The sequence below is a fragment of the Sorex araneus genome, chromosome 2, assembly GCF_027595985.1.
Source record: "Sorex araneus isolate mSorAra2 chromosome 2, mSorAra2.pri, whole genome shotgun sequence".
Classification (NCBI taxonomy): Eukaryota; Metazoa; Chordata; class Mammalia; order Eulipotyphla; family Soricidae; genus Sorex; species Sorex araneus.
The window spans coordinates 294,772,406-294,787,749 of record NC_073303.1 but is presented as its reverse complement, the minus strand read 5'-3'; the positions used below and the strand labels follow the sequence as shown (position 1 = coordinate 294,787,749).

The 15,344-nt window shown below is 42.6% G+C and overlaps 1 protein-coding gene across 3 annotated transcripts in view; it reads right to left on the bottom strand.

Annotated features, from left to right (window-relative positions):
* The window catches only part of MCF2L2 (MCF.2 cell line derived transforming sequence-like 2), a 263,863-nt gene that overhangs the window by 140,539 nt on the left and 107,980 nt on the right, over positions 1-15,344 (bottom strand). For all 3 annotated transcript variants that reach the window (XM_055124229.1, XM_055124227.1, XM_055124228.1), the window contains exons 4-6: positions 14,565-14,655; positions 11,486-11,605; positions 5,434-5,550 (exon numbers count right to left, since the gene is read on the bottom strand). In XM_055124229.1, coding sequence (XP_054980204.1) covers positions 5,434-5,550; positions 11,486-11,605; positions 14,565-14,655 — 328 coding nt within the window. The remainder of the gene's footprint in view (positions 1-5,433; positions 5,551-11,485; positions 11,606-14,564; positions 14,656-15,344) is intronic.

Genomic DNA, 15,344 nt, shown 5'->3' with positions numbered 1-15,344 from the left:
AGATGGTGCTAAGAGAACATGAAAATAGAGAGAAAAGATGGACATGTGGGTTAGTCATTGGTGAAATTTAAGAAAACCATTTAGGTCCCTAATGGGGAAGTGTTGGAGACTTCCTCCTCTTCTTTAAAAAATGTCTCTGTCTTGGGCCAGGGACATAGCTCAAGGATTAGAGCACTTGTTTTGCATGTGAGAGATCTGATCCAGTCCCTGGCACTGCACAGCCCTCTGAGCACTACTGGGAGTAACCCCTGAGCACTGCTGAATGTGATCCCCAAAGTCGACATAATGAGCAAACAAAAGTGTCTGAAGTGCCTTCCACTAACGATCTACTTTGCTACTGAATAGGTATTTGCTAACTGGTGAGTGACTTCACAGCTAATATCCCCTGTGAGAGACCTGAATTTTAGCGGAACGCTTCCGGGAACAGGGCCAAACCTAGAAAAAAGCAACACTGAACATGGGAAGAGCTGGTTGAAGGTAGTGGCTTTGAGTGCCCAAGTCATGATGCTCAGCCAGACTGGCACTGCCATGCCCACTGCCTCTGACCCAGAAGAGCTTTAGCTTTATTTCCCTAGTGTTTTTTTTTTTTGCCTTTGGGTCACACCCAGCAATGAGTATAGTCCTCTGTAGGGGTTACTCCTGGATCTACACTCAGAATCACTCCTGACAGTGCTCAGATGACCATATGGGATGCTGGGGATTGAACCCAGGTTGGCAGCATGCAAGGCAAATGCCCTACCCATTGTACTATTGCTCCTAACCCCACAAACAACTTCCGTATGGATGAATGGTGAGAACAAAAGGACAAATTCCTCATTCTCATATGGAAAAATCACCTCTGCTTCTGTAGTCCCAGAGGACAATTCTGAAAATCAAAACCTACATAACCAAGTATGTGTCAGATCTGGGGTGGCCCTTCTAGGTGGCAGAAGTCTGGGATGGCCTGAGATGACAGGAATTTTCAGAACCCGGTTCATGTCCTCCCCATGTTTCTTGACATTTTCATACTTGAAGTATTGTTGTAGGAAGACTTTACCCTCCTAGCATATGGATTCATACAGTCACACTGGTTTTGTTCTGCTTTGTTTGGGGGCCATATCTGGCGGTTCTCAGAAGCTGCTCTGTGCATGGGTATCGGAAGGTCGTGTGATGGCAAGGATTGAAAATGGGCCTCCCACATGCACTCCGCCCACTGAGCTATCTCTCTGGCTGATATTACAATCTTAAACATCTTTGCACTTTCAGTCTGGAAGTTAGATAAACTGTGAAATTCTTTTAAGTATATAAAAGTAGGTTACAACTTTCACACAATCTAACACATATCAAGCATTTTCATTGAGAATCTATGAAGAGAAACAGATGTTTCAAAAACCCAACTTATTAGGGGGATTATAATAAGAAAATATAAGATTCTTAAGAATTCTGCTTTGAGCTGAAAAGATAGCACCAAAGCTAAGGCACTAGCCTTGCGTTTGATTGGCTCCAGTTCCATTCTTGGCACCTCACTGCAGTCACTGTTAGGGGTCACTCTTCAGCAGAGCTATGAATAGCTCATGAACATCACTGAGTGCGACCCAACTCCCTGCACACTGGTAGAATTGGCAGATTTATGGGAAGAGAGGGGCCAACATGGCTGAAAAGAACCAGTTCCGTGGGAGCTCCTGGGGCATCAACACATATAAAATCTAAGTAGAACACAGCACTCCACACGCAATCTCTCTGAGAAAATTCCTTCAAGAACACAGTTATAGGGGGTGCAGTAGGCAAGGCACTACCGTGCACCAGCCCACCTGGGTTTGATCCCGAGCATCCCACAAGGTCTCTTGAGCCCCACCAGGAGTGATCCCTGAGTGCAGAGTAAGGAGTAACCCCAGAGTACAGTCAAATGTGGCCACCCTCTTCCCCCACTCCCCACCCTCAAAATAAACCGCAAACCAGTCATCATCTCAGGGAGACTCAACTCTACAGAAGGAAAATCTATGGCTAAAGTCAGAATTAATTAGTACTTCCCCAGAATGGAGGGAGGGGAGAAGTGGAGGTTGAAAGAGGAACGGGACCTGCAAATTGGGCAAGCTGGAACTTGGCAAAAAATGCCCACCTAGGGTGGGAGGGTGGGAGTTAGAAGGATTTATAGAACATCAATGTTATACCAGGCTGGAGCGATAGCACAGCGGTTGGGCTTTCACCTTTCACTCGGCCGACCCGAGTTCGATTCCTCCGCCCCTCTCGGAGAGCCCAGCAAGCTACTGAGAGTATGGAGCCCGCGCGGTAGAGTCTGGCAAGCTACTCGTGCATATTGGATATGCCAAAAACAGTAACAATAAGTAATGAGAGATGTTACTGGAGCCTGCTCGAACAAATCGATGAACAACGGGATGACAATGTTATGCCAGGACTCGCCAAATTGTGAAAAGATCATTGGGACTTGTCGTGTCCAAGAACTCAAGAGCAGGCACCCTCCGTGGGAGCAGAAAGCAGCCATTACTGAGGGAAGCCACACCCAACAGGGCTGCTCTGTCAGCTCTGCCAAGAGGCCCCAGGCCCCAGGTGACAAGCCCACTGCCTAGAGTGTCCTGGCTCCACCCCACCTAATAGGTTCATGCTGAATCTTTAGGCTTCTCACAGAATTTTGTTTTTACTGTAACTCAGGAGTTGCAGAAACTCAGGACGTGTCAAACGCAACCAAAGGAGTGAACTCACTTGGTCTGAAACAGGAGCGGCCATTTCTGAGGTGAACCCGCCCAGCACAGCCACAGCCGCGGCCCTTAGCCCAGCCCTGACACACTCACAGCCTTGACTTGCCTCCCTTCAGTGGACTTGCCCTTCACTCGGACAGGCTTGTGGCCACAGCCAGCTCAGAACCAAAGGAAGCACCCCCAACGCGAGTGCCACTGATTTCATCTCCTGAGGATGAAACTGAGTGCCAAGGGTCCAAAAAGATTCTGTTTTGTGCCCGTGCCACCGTGTCAAATGAAAGTGGGAACTGAAAGTACCCGGCACAAACAGGGTCCATGTGTCGCCATGCCACAGTCGGGGAGCAGCTGTTCCCGAGAAAGCACCTAGACGCTGCCAACCCAGGGGTGGCAGCAGGTAGCCAACACCCTGTGAGCTGGGCCTCACCCATGAGGCGATGGCTGAAAACTGCCAGTCCCAAACTGCTGCCGGCAAATGCAAGCATCTTCCTGGAGCTACAAAGGTCAGAACGCTGAGCAGCTGCTCCATGTGACCATTGACAGAAAAGAGTCGCCAACCAACAATCCCCTCCCCTGCAAGGAAGTCACAGAAACACCAGACAAACATCTAAAGAATATCTGTTGCATCTAAAACCAGTTCTGTAAGAATCCTGGGTGGCTACAAAGAAACCAATGGCAAAATGGCAAAACACAAACGGCAAAAATTGGTGAAATGAGTCAGAGAGAGAGGAACAGACATGGAATGACTGCACTCACTTATGGAATATAAAGTAAAGAATATAATAGCACCCAAGGATAATAAAGTTAAGGGTCGGGGCTGGAGCAATAGCACAGCGGGTAGGGCGTTTGCCTTGCACGCAGCCGACCCGGGTTCGATTCCCAGCATCCCATATGGTCCCCTGAGCACCGCTAGGAGTCATTCCTGAGTGCAGAGCCAGGAGTAACCCCTGTGCATCGCCAGGTGTGACCCAAAAAGCAAAAAGAAAAAAAAATAAAGTTAAGGGTCAGGACAATTGCTCCACAGCTTGGAAGCTGGCCTCACAAGCTGGGGGAAAAGGCAGCTGCGATAGAGAAAGGACCACCAAGTAAATGATGATTTGGAGGGCACGCTTGGGGGAGCAGGGGAGATGTGTGCTGAAAGAGAGTAAAAGGGAATGTGCCTGCCAGAGAGGCAGAGGGGGGCAGGGATGGGAAATTGGTGGTTAAGAATGGGAGGATGGGTACTTGATCATTGTATGACTGAAACGTAATCACAAAAGTTTGTAAGTCTGTAACTGTATCTCACAGTGATTCATTTAAAAAAAAAATGACCTTGAATACTAAAAAAAAAAAAGTAACCAAAATTCTTATAGAAAAACTGCAAAAAAATTCCTCAACATCAATTATTTCTCTAACTACCAAAAGGCTAAAATCTCCTACAGTGTGCTGGCTAGGTCAGGAAGCAGGAAACAAAATACAATTTTTGTTTCCTGATCCAGAAATTAAGCAATGTTCAGATGCTTAAGACAAGAGACATGCTTGAACGCTCGTAATATTCCCAGGCTCCAGGTTAAATTTACAGATTGCTGGAAAACAACCACACAAAGTAAAGGTAGAGTAAAAAAAATCAACAGGGATTGCCATATTGTTTCATAACAAATAGGATTTAAGCTAAATAAATTAAATTGGGATCAAGAGGGACATTACATACTGGTTAAAGGATCAGTAGAACAAAAAGACTCAACTCTTTTTTTGCTGAATTTTTTTTTTAAGACCACACTGGTGGTGCTCAAGGCTTACTCCTTGCTCTGTTGATCCAGGGGATCAAGGATCAATCCTGGCTGGCTCAAGGGACCATATGAAGTGCCAGGGATCAAACCCGTTATGATGCCATGTGCAAAGCAAGCACCCTATCCATTGTTCTATTGTTCCAACCCATAAAGGACTTAACTCTTCTTTTTAATTTTTTTTAAATTTTATTGAATCACCATGAGATAGTTACAAGCTTTCATGTTTGAGTTACAATCTCACAATGATCAAACACCCATCCCTCCACCAGTGCACATTCCCCACCACCAATAATCTGGGTATACTACCCCTTTCTCACCCTCTCCCTGCCTCTATGGCAGACAATATTCCCCATACTCTCTCTCTACTTTTGGGCATTATAGCTTGCAATACAGACACTGAGAGGTCATCATGTTTGGTCCATTATCTACTTTTGGCATGCATCTCCCATCCCGACTGATTCCTCCAGCCCTCATTTTCTTAGTCAACCTTTCTCTATTCCATCTGCCTTCTCCCCTCCGCTCATGAAGCAGTCTCCCAGCTATGGGGCAATCCCCCTGGCCCTTGTATCTGTTGGAAGGACTTAACTCTTATGAACACATAAACACCAAGTGAAAGGGCAGCAAAGTTTATAAAACAACTGCTAATTGATCTGAGGAGTCACATCAGCGCAACACAACAGTAGAGGAAGATTTTAACAACCCACTCTTTTCATTGGACAGATCAACCAGACAGAATATCAGTAAGAAAACAAGATCCCCAAATAAGAAATTGGAAGAACTGGATTAAAAATAGGTAGACGGGGAAGCCCTAGTCTTTCATGCCCCACTCTATTTTTGCCCCAGTCCATGGCTCTGAAAACACGGCCTTTCCAATATTAGGGGGTCCTCGCCCATAGTTAGTTGATCTTTAACTCCTCTGTCTTCTGGGAAATGAAGAGAGACACTGAAAGGTCATGTTACTTGGCACTCACAGTTCTATGGTTCATCCACTGACTATGACGATATTCCAAAGTTCCCCCCAAGTCTTCTGTCAGCTGACTTTTGTCAATGTAGCCATGAAGGTCAGAGACAGAGTTCAACATAATAATCTGTAAGAAAAATAAATCCAAACAACTAATGTATCATTCACAGAAAATTAAACAGTAGCTTGTCTACATTGTTTACAGTACCTCAACTTTGCCTGACCAGGCATTCATACCCAATAGAGTTGCTACATCCAGCAGTGTTTTAAAGTTCCTTTCCATTTCCCAGCTCTGAGCAAAGAATACAGAAGCATTGGCAGAACACCCGAGCACTGACTAATTTGTGACAGAACGTCAACAGGACCAGGACCTCAGTCCCAAGCAACCTAGAAAGGCAGGTCTTACTTTCAAGTTTTTGCCAAAAGTTCCTAAGCTAAGGGGTACTCTTCATCCACCCGACTCAAGTGCTATCCTAACACCTGAATATTCATGAGGGTAGGGCCAATAAAGGGTGAGTGAGATAAAACCCAAATAAAATTAGGAATCAGGGACCTACTGAGGGGTATGCACTCAAGACACTGATGACATGCATGCAAACTCCCAGACAATGATTACACTCCCAGTGTATACCTTGCAGGGAAGACAAATGAAAACTGCAGCTAAAGATCATACCCACATGGGTGAAAAAAAAAAACACCTATACATCTAAAGGAAGCAGATGCATCACCTTTCTCTCCTCAGCGGAGGCCCAAACCAGGGCGTGGTCCCAACTCCCTCTCAGAGACACTGTCTCACCCCCTCTTGACTCCTAAATAGGAGTAATGACCCGTCTCTCCACCCGCATTACCTGTATTACTCCCTCGTGAAGCCTTTAACTAATACCCTTAGATTTCTTGCCCAGCTTATTGTTTTGAAAATTGATTCTTGGTTAGGGATCTGACCAAGAATATTGGTTTTCTTCTGTATGATTAGATGGCATTGATCAAGCCGTTAAGTCCTCTGAAATAAAAAGAAGGAAAGCTAGGGATCAAAGTCTTCAGGTGAAAACAAGATTGATTTACTTATTCCCAGGTATGGACTAAGCCTATGAAGATTCCAGGCTCTGAGAGATCAAAAAGCAAGGGCCAGTGCGTGCCTTCTCTTTCACTTCTGTGGGAAAAAAGACTAATGAAGATTTTTTTTGGAATGTAAGAAAAAAGGACAAGAAAACCCTGACTCCATCAATACCCCTCCCTCCCCCAACTTCCCTTTTGAGTTTCAAAAATATCATTAGCCTTTCTAAATTAGACGTCAGGAAGGAATTTTGTTTCTGAATATGGGCTGTTCCGGTAACACTAGGACATTAGGAAAACTCAATGCACAATGTGGTGTGGGGAAGACACCGTGGCTGCTAGGGTGAGTCCTGGGAGTGTGGCACTCACCCGAGCACCCGGGTTTCAAGAGTGTGGCACTCACCCTAGCCACTCAAAGAGCAGGAGGGGCACTTGCAGCCTCACTGGACACCAACCAGCTTCAGTTTCAGGTTAGTGTTAGAGCCCAGAGGAAATTTTCATGGAAAGCTAATGGTGAACATTAGAAATGAACGAAAGATAGAAGATTCGGTTCTGTGAAGTGTTTGAATCTGCAGATTCAAAGTAATGCCAGTCAAAGTTTTGAAAGCTTCTGGTTTTGGAGAAGTTGACAAGCTGATGGTAAATGTTGTATAAAAATGAAAAATGCGGAGAAGACTTTGAGTAGTTGTGTGGGGGAGGGGGAAGTTAGCCAACTCTCACTGCCTGAGAGGAGCTGAGAGGCCATGTGTATGTATGTGTTTTGGGGGGCAGGGAAGTGTTGGCACTCTGGTGGAGGGTGTGGTGCTATAAATTTGCACCATTAATGAACATTAATGGCGATAATATTATAAAACATGACACCTCAGTAAAGTGAAATATTTTTAAAATAATATGCCTGTGTGTGCATAATTACAAATATGTGCATTTATATACGGATTCCACTGAGCAGGATCTTCAAAGAAATAGTGAATGGCTAGAATATCATATTAGGTCAGAAAGTAAAGACAAACATAACTAAAAACAAACATAAGATAATGAAGAAGGACATGCCATAGAACATGGGAGCTGGCTATAAGCAGATCCAACTAGCCAATTCAGAAATACCTTAAGAACCCAAATAATTATGATCAATAATGAATTACAACCATTGGAAGAGAAAGGAATTTATGTTGGAGAAATAAACAGGGAAGAAAGGGAAAATCCCAGCTTATAATAAATACTCATTTCTGATTGGTAAATGGTGAATGGTGGAGTTAGAAAAGTATTATTTCAACCAATGAAAAAAATGTTTTTTTCAGGCATACACCATCAATGGGCACAAAGCAGAGAAATATCCTGTAGAGGAGCAGGATATTTGTATCGTCTCAGAGATCTCTTCAAAGATTCCTTATTAGCTACAAGGGAAAACATGATAATACATTTGAGAAATTGGACAATGCTTTGAATAGGAACTCAAAACTGACATCACTGGGGCTGGAGAGACAGCATAGTGGGTAAAGCAATTTTCTTGTGTGTGGTTGACCTGGGTTTGATCCCTGGCACCACATATGGTCCCCCAAGCACAGCCAGGAGTGATCCCTCAGTGCAGAGCCAGGAGTTAGTCCTAAGTACAGCCAGGAGTGGCCTCAAAACAAGCAAGCAAGCAAGCAAGCAAATAAAAATCCACTCACCAGAAGGGCAGGTGAAATGGTGTGTCTACATGTGAGGCCCTGAGAAGTCACGACGTTACTTAAATAGTATTCTAGCTCGGAGGGGACACGGCAAAACACAGCCTGGAAACCATGAGATGAGCCCCCAAGGAGGTATGTTGTGTTATTTAATGGTGTTTTTGTTTTTGGGTAACACCCTGTGGTGCACTACCCCTGGCATTGTGCTCGGGGATCGCTCCTGGTGGTGTCCGAGGAGCCATGTGGTGTCAGGGATCTAACCCGGGCCTACCACGAGCAAAGCACTCACTACAGCGTTCCAAGTCTCCTCTCTGGGCTATATATATTATATGTGTGTATTATTTCAGAGGATTATATTCTTCAAAATGCTAATGTCAGGGTCAGGGATCTAGCTCAACTGGCAAAATGCATGCCTAGCATGTGCAAAGGCCCTGTGGTTTGATCCCTGCACCACATACCTCCCTCCATATCCCACCGCAGCCTCCCTCCTTAGCCCACCCACAGCATGGCAGGTGGCCCCAAGTACTACAATAGAGGAACAATGGTCAAGCACTGAACCATCAGGCCTGCCCCCTGGACTAAATAACACAGGAAGTGGCTTCTGTCTGCCCACTGCTGGGGTAGTCCCTAAACAAAAAAGCTAACATCACATAAATCAAAGGAAGTATGTGGATTAAAGGAGACTAAAGAGATATAACAACTTAATGTATTAATAAATTAGACTGGATCCTGCTCACATATATACGCATCTTACATATGTGTATCATTATATTTATTGTCAGATATATTCATTTATATATCTATCTCTGTAATATGTACTCAATACTTTAGGGTACAAAAAGTACCTATTTAAAGTGCATATTTTATAAAATATATACAATATATGTCATATGTAATGCAATGTATAATTATATAATATAGCACTGTCATCCCGTTGTTCATCGATTTGCTCGAGCGGGCACCAGTAACGTCTCCACTGTGAGACGTTTCTGTTTTTGGTAAATCGAACACGCCACGGGGAGCTTGCCAGGCTCTGCTGTGTGGGCAAATACTCTCAGTAGCTTGCCAGACTCTCTGAGAGGGGCAGAGGAATCGAACCTGGGTCAGTCACATGCACAGCAAACGCCCTACCTGCTGTGCTATCACTCCAGCTTCTATTTATAGAAGAGAGAAGCAAATAAATAATAAATTAAGTGGTGGTGAATGTTAACAATAGATAAAACGATTTGGGTAAGGAATTTGAAATGTTCTTTGTATCCTCATTCTTGAAATTTTTCTTTGAAATTTTTTCAATTAAATCAAAAAAATGAGAACTTTACTTATCTTGATAGATTTACCTCATCTATTTCTTCATTTTTCCAAGTCAGATAAAATTTTCATGAATAAAATGCAGATTTTGAGGATTTTAATTTCAATTAGCTTTGAAGAGTATAATTGGATGAGATGTAACATCATCTAATCAAGATATTGAATATTTCCTCAGAAAGTCACTCCTTCCAGTCACCCTCTTTTTCAGCCCCCAACAGCAGTCACTGTTCTATATTTAAATTGTCATCATTTTCGATAGAAGTACTGGGTTCTATATTGTTAGTGATGGTTCTGTGTGTACATGATTCCAACATTGCACCCATCACAGAGTACCTACCACTCTCCCCCAAGGCCCCCAAAGTCTCTCCCTCTGAACCACCCTATGCTTCCCTTCTTTCCCCTGTAACCTCTGTTCTGTGAATCAACTCTCCCATTTTTTTGCCTTTGATCACTTGTTGCTACCTTATTTTTTAGCTTTAAGTCCCACACAAGAGAGACTTAATTCTGCATCCATCCCTTTCCTTCTGACTGACTGCACTCGGCAAGATATCCTCTGTTACATCCCTGTCATGGAAAATTGCATGCTTTTGTCTTTTCTTAGAGCAACCCAGCAGTTCATTTTATATATATATTATATATGTATATATATGTACCAAAGTGACTTGAATCCATTAGTCCATAGTTGGGCATTTATTTGGATCATTTCCATAGCTTTGCTATTGTACTAAGCAAACAGCCATCGTTTTAACTCTACATCACCATAATTTAGTTTGGGCTCTCCCTCAATTAAAAGAACTGCAAAGCATATTCTCTTGAGCGCCTAATTTCTTTCTTTCAAGGTAATATTTTTGAGCTATATTCATGTTGTTGATGTGTCAGCACTTCACTCATTTCAGTTGCTTTAATGCAATTCCTTTATTTGACTATGTCACGATTTCTTTACCCATATAACCATTGACATCATGTTGGTCATTACTAGCTTCATTCCCTTCCTCTAAACATGAAATAATCTGCCAATTTTATAAGTAAAAAATTCAATCTTGTATTTTAATTTGCTTTCCTCTTTTCTTTTTTCCTTTTTGGGTCACACCCGGCGATGCTCAGGAGTTACTCCTGGCTCTGCACTCAGGAATTACCCCTGGAAGTGCTCAGGGGACCATATGAGATGCTGGGAATCAAACCTGCGTCAGCCGTGTGCAAGGCAAACTCCCAACCCGCCATGCTATTGCTCCAGCCCCTAATTTGCTTTCCTCTTTTCACCACCACCATGTTGGATTTTAGTTTAACTCTACAATTTCCTACATATATGCCATATCCATATATTAAAATTTTTACTTGCTTTCACACATACTATTAATATGTCTCTTCCTCCTTCAATCTCTTTCTCTATATTCTTGGATATCATGTTCATATTTATATAACTCTAATATAACTCTAATTACCTAAGTCAGCTCAAAAATCTTTATTTTGCAAAAACCACCCACTGCCTTCTAGACTTTTAAATTGAAGACTTTTAAATTCTAGACTTTTAAAAAAATGCTATTTTTTCCCCAACATATTATCTTATATGTACTCTGACACCCCCTCAGAGAGCCCAGCAAGCTACCGAGAGTATCCAGCCCGCGCGGCAGAGCCTGGTAAGCTACCCATGCGTATTGGATATGCCAAAACCAGTAACAATAAGTCTCTCAATGAGAGACATTACTGGTGCCCGCACGAGCAAATCGATGAGCAACGGGATGACAGTAACAGTGACAGTACTCTGACAATAATGGGTTTTACCTTGAAGTTTACATAATGAGTGTAGTTCCAGCCTCTATCTGCTTCCACATGTTGTCCTCTACCCAGACTCCTCTCTCTGTGTCTCCTTTTGTCTCTCTATTTTCTCTCTCTCTCTTCCTCTCTGTCTCTCCACAACCCTCCACCCTGACTACCTTGAAACTTGAAATAATTAAGTTAATAAAAACTTAACTCAAATTTTATCTTGTCCACACTCCCTAACCCAATGGAGATAAGAAAAAAGGTCATGCTTACCGGCACCTTCATTCTAAACTCATCCCGATAGTATTTAATGCCAATGTCAGTGAATGTCCTCTGGATAAAGCGAGATGGACGAAGAATAAATATGAGTTGCAAGTTTCCTGGAAAGGCTACCTGAAAATATCAAGAAAAGTGTCTGGGCAAACGTCACATTCACTGGTGTTCTTTTGACCAAATTCACAGTTAACAGATAAGTTAAGTGAATATCACGGATATCAAATTGGGGATTGATTTCAGAAGTGAAAAGCACTTAAATGTTAGCAAATTCAAACACCTCCTTAAAAATCAAACCAAACCAACAGAAATATTTCTGCTTACAAAAATATTTCATCCTCTTTGTAGGAATTGGGAATTTTTGGTTGAAATTTGCAAATAAACTGGGACATTAATAATTGCATGTGTTCTTGAAAAATAAAGCCCATAATCTCATAGTCATTTTCCATTTTAATTCTAATTACTAGTATGCTATTTTTCCTGCTTAAGTAGCTTTAATGTGGTTAAAATTCACACCGTAAAAATATTTTGTAGGGGCGGGTGCAGTAGTATAGCAGGTACTGTGCTTGCTTTGAATGTGGCTGACCCGGATTCAATCCCTGGGACTCCATAAGACCCCTGAGCCTGCCAGGAGGGATCCCTGAGAGCCAGGAGTAAGCCCTGAGCACCACTAGGTGTAGCACTGTAGCACTGTTGTCCCATTGTTCATCAATTTGCTTGAGTGGGCACCAGCAATGTCTCCATTGTGAGACTTGTTGTTACTGTTTTTGGCATATCAAATACACCACGGGTAGCTTGCCAGGCTCTGCCTTGCAGGCAGGATACTCTCAGTAGCTTGCCAGGCTCTCCGAGAGGGGCGGAGGAATTGAACCCAGGTCGGCCATGTGCAAGGCAAATGCCCTACCCACTGTGCTGTCGCTCCAGTCCACCACTAGGTGTAGTCCAGAAAAATTAACAAATTAAAATTAATTTTTTAAATACTATTTTTCATGGGTACATGATTTATTTAACCAACCTCATATTACTAGTGGTCCCGACTTTTCTGTATTTTTACTATTATTAGCAACACTGAAATGAATATTTTTATTCACCTTTTGGATCCTTCCTTCCTTCCTTATTTCCTTCCCTGTGCTGTGTATACATGCAAAGCATATATTTTGTTACTAATTCACACCCAAGCCCTCAACTATTTCTAGAAGAATTACTGAGTCAAAGACTTATAAGATGTTCTTAATGCATCTAATTTCTAAGTTGCTCTCAGGAAATACTATTGTCATATTAAGGAGTTTCTGGAAAAGAGAAGCCTCCAACTCATTTAACAACTTAGTTCAAAGTTTCCCATTGCTAGGTCTCTCTCTTCTGCAATAGATCTCCAAAAACAGCCTCCTACAGCGTTTTTTTTTAAATCTTATCTTTGCTGTAGAATGTTCTGATTAATTCATACTAATATGAAGTTCAGGGGTCATATCTCCAATAAGTACCTGAAGAGATTCTCATTGCTAGTCAAGATTGGAGATCCTATACCACTGTATCTTTTGTGAATAAAGTGATCTACTGAATTTTTTAACAAATCAGCCTCCAGTATTAGATTATTTAGGTCTTTCCCATGGACTCTGAGAAATAAGAAGTCTCTAGCAGTCCTCTGGGCTGGATTACCATTGACACTCTTAAGTGTCTACATGTTCAGGTCATCTGCCATTATTACAGATACTGGAAATAACCTCCCACAACCAAAATTAGATCAAAGGGACAAAACAATCTAAGAACAAAGCAAGGATGATTTTCCTTTCCTCATCTTCGACATACAAACTCTAAACAGCAGCATTTTGTTATGTCGTGACAGGATAAAAATGAGCTGAGATACTCTCCGGATAAGGCTCTAAAGCCAACTGAGAAAGACCCTATATGTTGTGTGTATGTGTGTGTGTGTGTGTGTGTGTGTGTGTCTAATTGTACACTTTGAAAAGGTTTTCTCTTCCTTCTCTAATTAGGCATAAGTGATCTTTCAAAAGTCCTTCTCCCATTCTTGCCTCTACACACACATTCTCAGCCTACCATGTCCCCTCTTTAACAGCCAGTCACACTGCTCCTCAGGTGTTTCTGCAGACCCTTTGGGATGAGCACCTGTTCCCCAGAGGCTATAAATAAGGAATCTTTCCTATTAAGAAGGAAAAGGTAATCCTTCCAAAACTGTGCAGTGAATGCCCAAAGCAAGCACAGCACCAATCAAAATTCTTACAGATCTTTTTGTCTTATTTTGCAAGTATTTCTCTGCTATATGGGGAAAAATATTTAAATACTGAAATGAATTGCATCTTGCATTGAGTGACCTCCCTACCCCCAAACCCCCCAAACATACTCTAAGACAAAGAGGGACACCTGTAAAGAATTTATGGAGAAAACAATCTTTTAGTTTTTGTTTTGTTTGGGGGCCACACCCAGCTGTACTCCTGGCTTTGCGCTCAGGAATCACTCCTGGAAGGAATCGAGGGACCATATGGGGTGGATCAAACTTGGGCTGGCCACGTGCAATGCAAAAGTCCTACCTGTTGTAGTATTTCTACAATCCCTGGAGAAAACAATCTTTAAAAACCACAATCTGTGTGCACGTGTTGGGGAGGGGGGATGCTGCGATGACATGGTGTGAGAGCCATTGTATCCAAGAGGGGCCACTGCTGGGGACAAAATGGGTAAAGATTCTCTGAGATACTCTATGAGAAATGCCTCAAAACTGCCACAGAGGGGTATGGATTGCAACGATATGAATGCCCAATGTCTGGTAACAACAAATGGAGCTCACTCGTGACTTCCAAGCTCTCCCTGCCTGTTCTTCGTCAGTGACCAGAGCTTTCAACGTGGCAGAAAAACTCAGAAGGTCTGTGACATACTCAGCAATTGTGTGCAAGTTACCATCAAACGGCAGAAGGGATATGGACCTGACCTAACAGTCCATGCTCCCAAGACCTTTCCTAAATGTGCCAAAATATATTAGTTGCCTTTTCCCCATGACCTTGTTTTGAAATGACTGAACAGACCCTTTACATTCCTTTCAGAATAACAGTTCAAATGAAATATTTACAGCTATTCGTGTCAAGGATGCCTTTATGGAGCTCCACTTGTCCCTTCGTCTGTCGATAACAATGACGAATCCGATGCTGGCGGCCTCCATACTGCAAAAAAGAGTGATCAGTATCAGAGACCAGGCAAGGCACATGGATTTGGGGTGACTTGCTTCTGCAGAACAATTCTACTGCTTCCATGGCACTGCAGGCTCTCCAGGCCAAGCCCCTGCAGAAGATGGTTAGAGTTTGAACCAACCTCCTCTAATCTCATCTCAGACTGAGGGACGCATATTCCACAGTGCTCAGGGCTTATTCCCATCTCTTCTTAGGGATTACACCTGGTGGTGCTTGGGGACCACACATATGTGATGCTGGAGATTGAACAAGACACAGTAAGCAAGGTAGTTCCTTGACCCCAGTACTATCTATAACACACCCTGCTTGTCTTTAACAAACAGAAATGCTTTACATCTTAAACTCTCAGGAATGCTGATTCTCGGATCCCTCATTTGTAAACTAGGAACAAAAACAGCTCCTATCTTTAGGAGCAATGTGAGGATTTAATGAGCATGCATAGCAGAACTTACAATATACTTAGAACAATCACTTATACTTGGTAATGCTACCACTACTATTTCTTATATGCTTACGAAATAAGCATCCGAGAAATACAAGCATACTTAAATTTGAAAAGTCACTGGTTAATAGTTAACTTTTAATAACTAATATTAGGCAAAGATAAATTTAAGTGTCTATGTTAATAAGGAAGAAGATTAAAACAAAAGTCGCAGTAATCT